The sequence below is a fragment of the Prosopis cineraria genome, unplaced genomic scaffold, assembly GCF_029017545.1.
Source record: "Prosopis cineraria cultivar Desert tree isolate PC_DT_omini unplaced genomic scaffold, ASM2901754v1 PC209, whole genome shotgun sequence".
Classification (NCBI taxonomy): domain Eukaryota; kingdom Viridiplantae; phylum Streptophyta; class Magnoliopsida; order Fabales; family Fabaceae; genus Prosopis; species Prosopis cineraria.
Window position 1 is genome coordinate 1 of NW_026555536.1, and position 1,892 is coordinate 1,892.

General features: G+C 43.7%; 1 protein-coding gene across 1 annotated transcript; it reads right to left on the reverse strand.

Annotated features, from left to right (window-relative positions):
- Positions 1–43: 43 nt before the first annotated feature.
- LOC129295883 (disease resistance protein RPV1-like) lies at positions 44–1,658 on the reverse strand. Its single transcript, XM_054934475.1, has 3 exons — positions 1,504–1,658; positions 404–1,359; positions 44–293 (listed from the first exon to the last, which is right to left on the reverse strand). The coding sequence occupies exon 2, from the start codon at positions 1,175–1,177 to the stop codon at positions 512–514; it is 666 nt and encodes a 221-aa protein (XP_054790450.1). The 5' UTR covers positions 1,178–1,359; positions 1,504–1,658; the 3' UTR covers positions 44–293; positions 404–511.
- Between the last annotated feature and the right edge of the window lie 234 nt (positions 1,659–1,892).

Sequence of the window (1,892 nt, forward strand, 5' to 3'; positions counted from 1 at the left end):
TAATCCCAACCGATTTAATCATTAACCGTCGAGTCTTGATATACTAAAAAAAATAAAATAAGAAAATGAACTTACCCATGTGATAGGCATTTGGTGGAGAAGAATCTTGAGGCGTATGCTCATCATCATGTAGGCCGCCGGAATTAGGCTCGTCGGGTGAGCAATTCTGCCACGAAGGCCGGCCGCTTCTGGTTCGGTTGAAATTTGGGGCCCCTCCTTCACTTCCCTGCCTCATAGATTCTAGTTTTCTCATCACCTCAATAGCTATAACCTCCACAAGCTCCGATTCCGTTCTATTCAGACAAGATTTAGACCCAAACCATTTATTTGAATTTAGAGATTATCAGATCTTCATAAAAACTCTAGAAACAAACTTGAGAGAGAGAAACCACTTGATAAGTACCTATAAGTGGAGCTTTCCCCAACCGCCAGATCGGCTGCTTCTTTCATGGCGTTCGTCCACTGTTGCGCTGCCTCGTTCATGTTTGACTTAAACAGGTTCTTGTGTTTATTAAAAACATTGAGAAACTCCTTGTCTTTCGTACCTCTGAAGGAGTGATTCTGTAGAAATGGGGAGCACGAGTTGTCCCCATGTTTTCCTGCACTTCATTATCTTCACCAGTTCATCCAGAGTCCACCTTGAGGAGGCATAGTTCTTGGAGAAGACGACGAGTGAGATCTTGGATTGCTCTATTGCTCTTAACAGCGTGGAAGATATTTCGTTCCCTCTCTCCAAATCGCAGTCCATGTAGGTTCTGACATCGTTCCTTCTCAAAGCGGAATGGAGATGGCTGACGAAACCGTGGCGGGTGTCTTCTCCTCTGAAGCTGATGAACACGTCGTGAGTATTTTCTCCAATGCTAGGGCTAGGGTTGGAGGAGGAAGGCTGGGAAGATGAACATGAACAAGATGATGCCGATGCTGACGACGACGACGACGACGACGGTTTCATCATCCGGATGTCTTCTTCTCTGGAGATAATGAACCCGCCGTCATGAGTTTTTTCTGATCTGGTACTAGAGCTAGGGTCGAGGGAGGAGGGCTGGGAAAAAAGATGATGAAGATGACGACGGTGCTGGTGGAGGTGATGGTGGTTCCATGAGGGTAGCGCCTTCTTCTCCATGAGTGTATTCTCTGGTACTAGGGCTAGGTGTGGCCGAGAAGTACAGGGAATCATATGAAGATGAAGATGATGAGGCCGATGATGGTGATGATTTCATGCGGGCAAGTCTTGCTAATTAACAATAGGTTCAGTTCATATTCCAAGATTGTTTTGTTTGGAGGGCGTTTCGATAGGAGGGTTGACCAAGAGGAAAATTCATAGGCAGCTTGCTGGGCTGCAGAAGGATAATTTCCTGGCTATTTCCAGGAAAATGAAAAGTAAAATTTCGGGGGAAACAAGATTCCAGAATATTCCTTAGAAAAGTATGACGTCATGCGTGACGGGTTCATCTCGCAGGGAAGAAGAAAGAGGACATAAGAACAAGATTAATTAATACTTACCAGATGAGCTGATGAACCCTCGAGCGTTCTCCATAAAGCATGAACTGTGAGAAGAATGTGAGAACTGAGGAAAAAACATGGAAGCAGATCTGACAAAGATAACAAGACAAGGCGAGGGAAATAGATAGGCCATATACTTATAATTTGGACTGATGGCTGATTTTCATTTCATATTTTGGACTCTTCGAAGTTTATGCAAACTCTTTATTTATATATGTTTTTCAATTCCGACACATTATAATTAAATTCAGTAGTTGAAGATTTTGCGGCTGTTCCGTCGGATTCATCTGATTAATCACCTCGCAAAATCTCCTAAAGAAACAACCGCAGCGATAAAGGATATATAAGCATTGTGCAAGAGAGGACTACGTGTGGAACCTTCCTGGAAA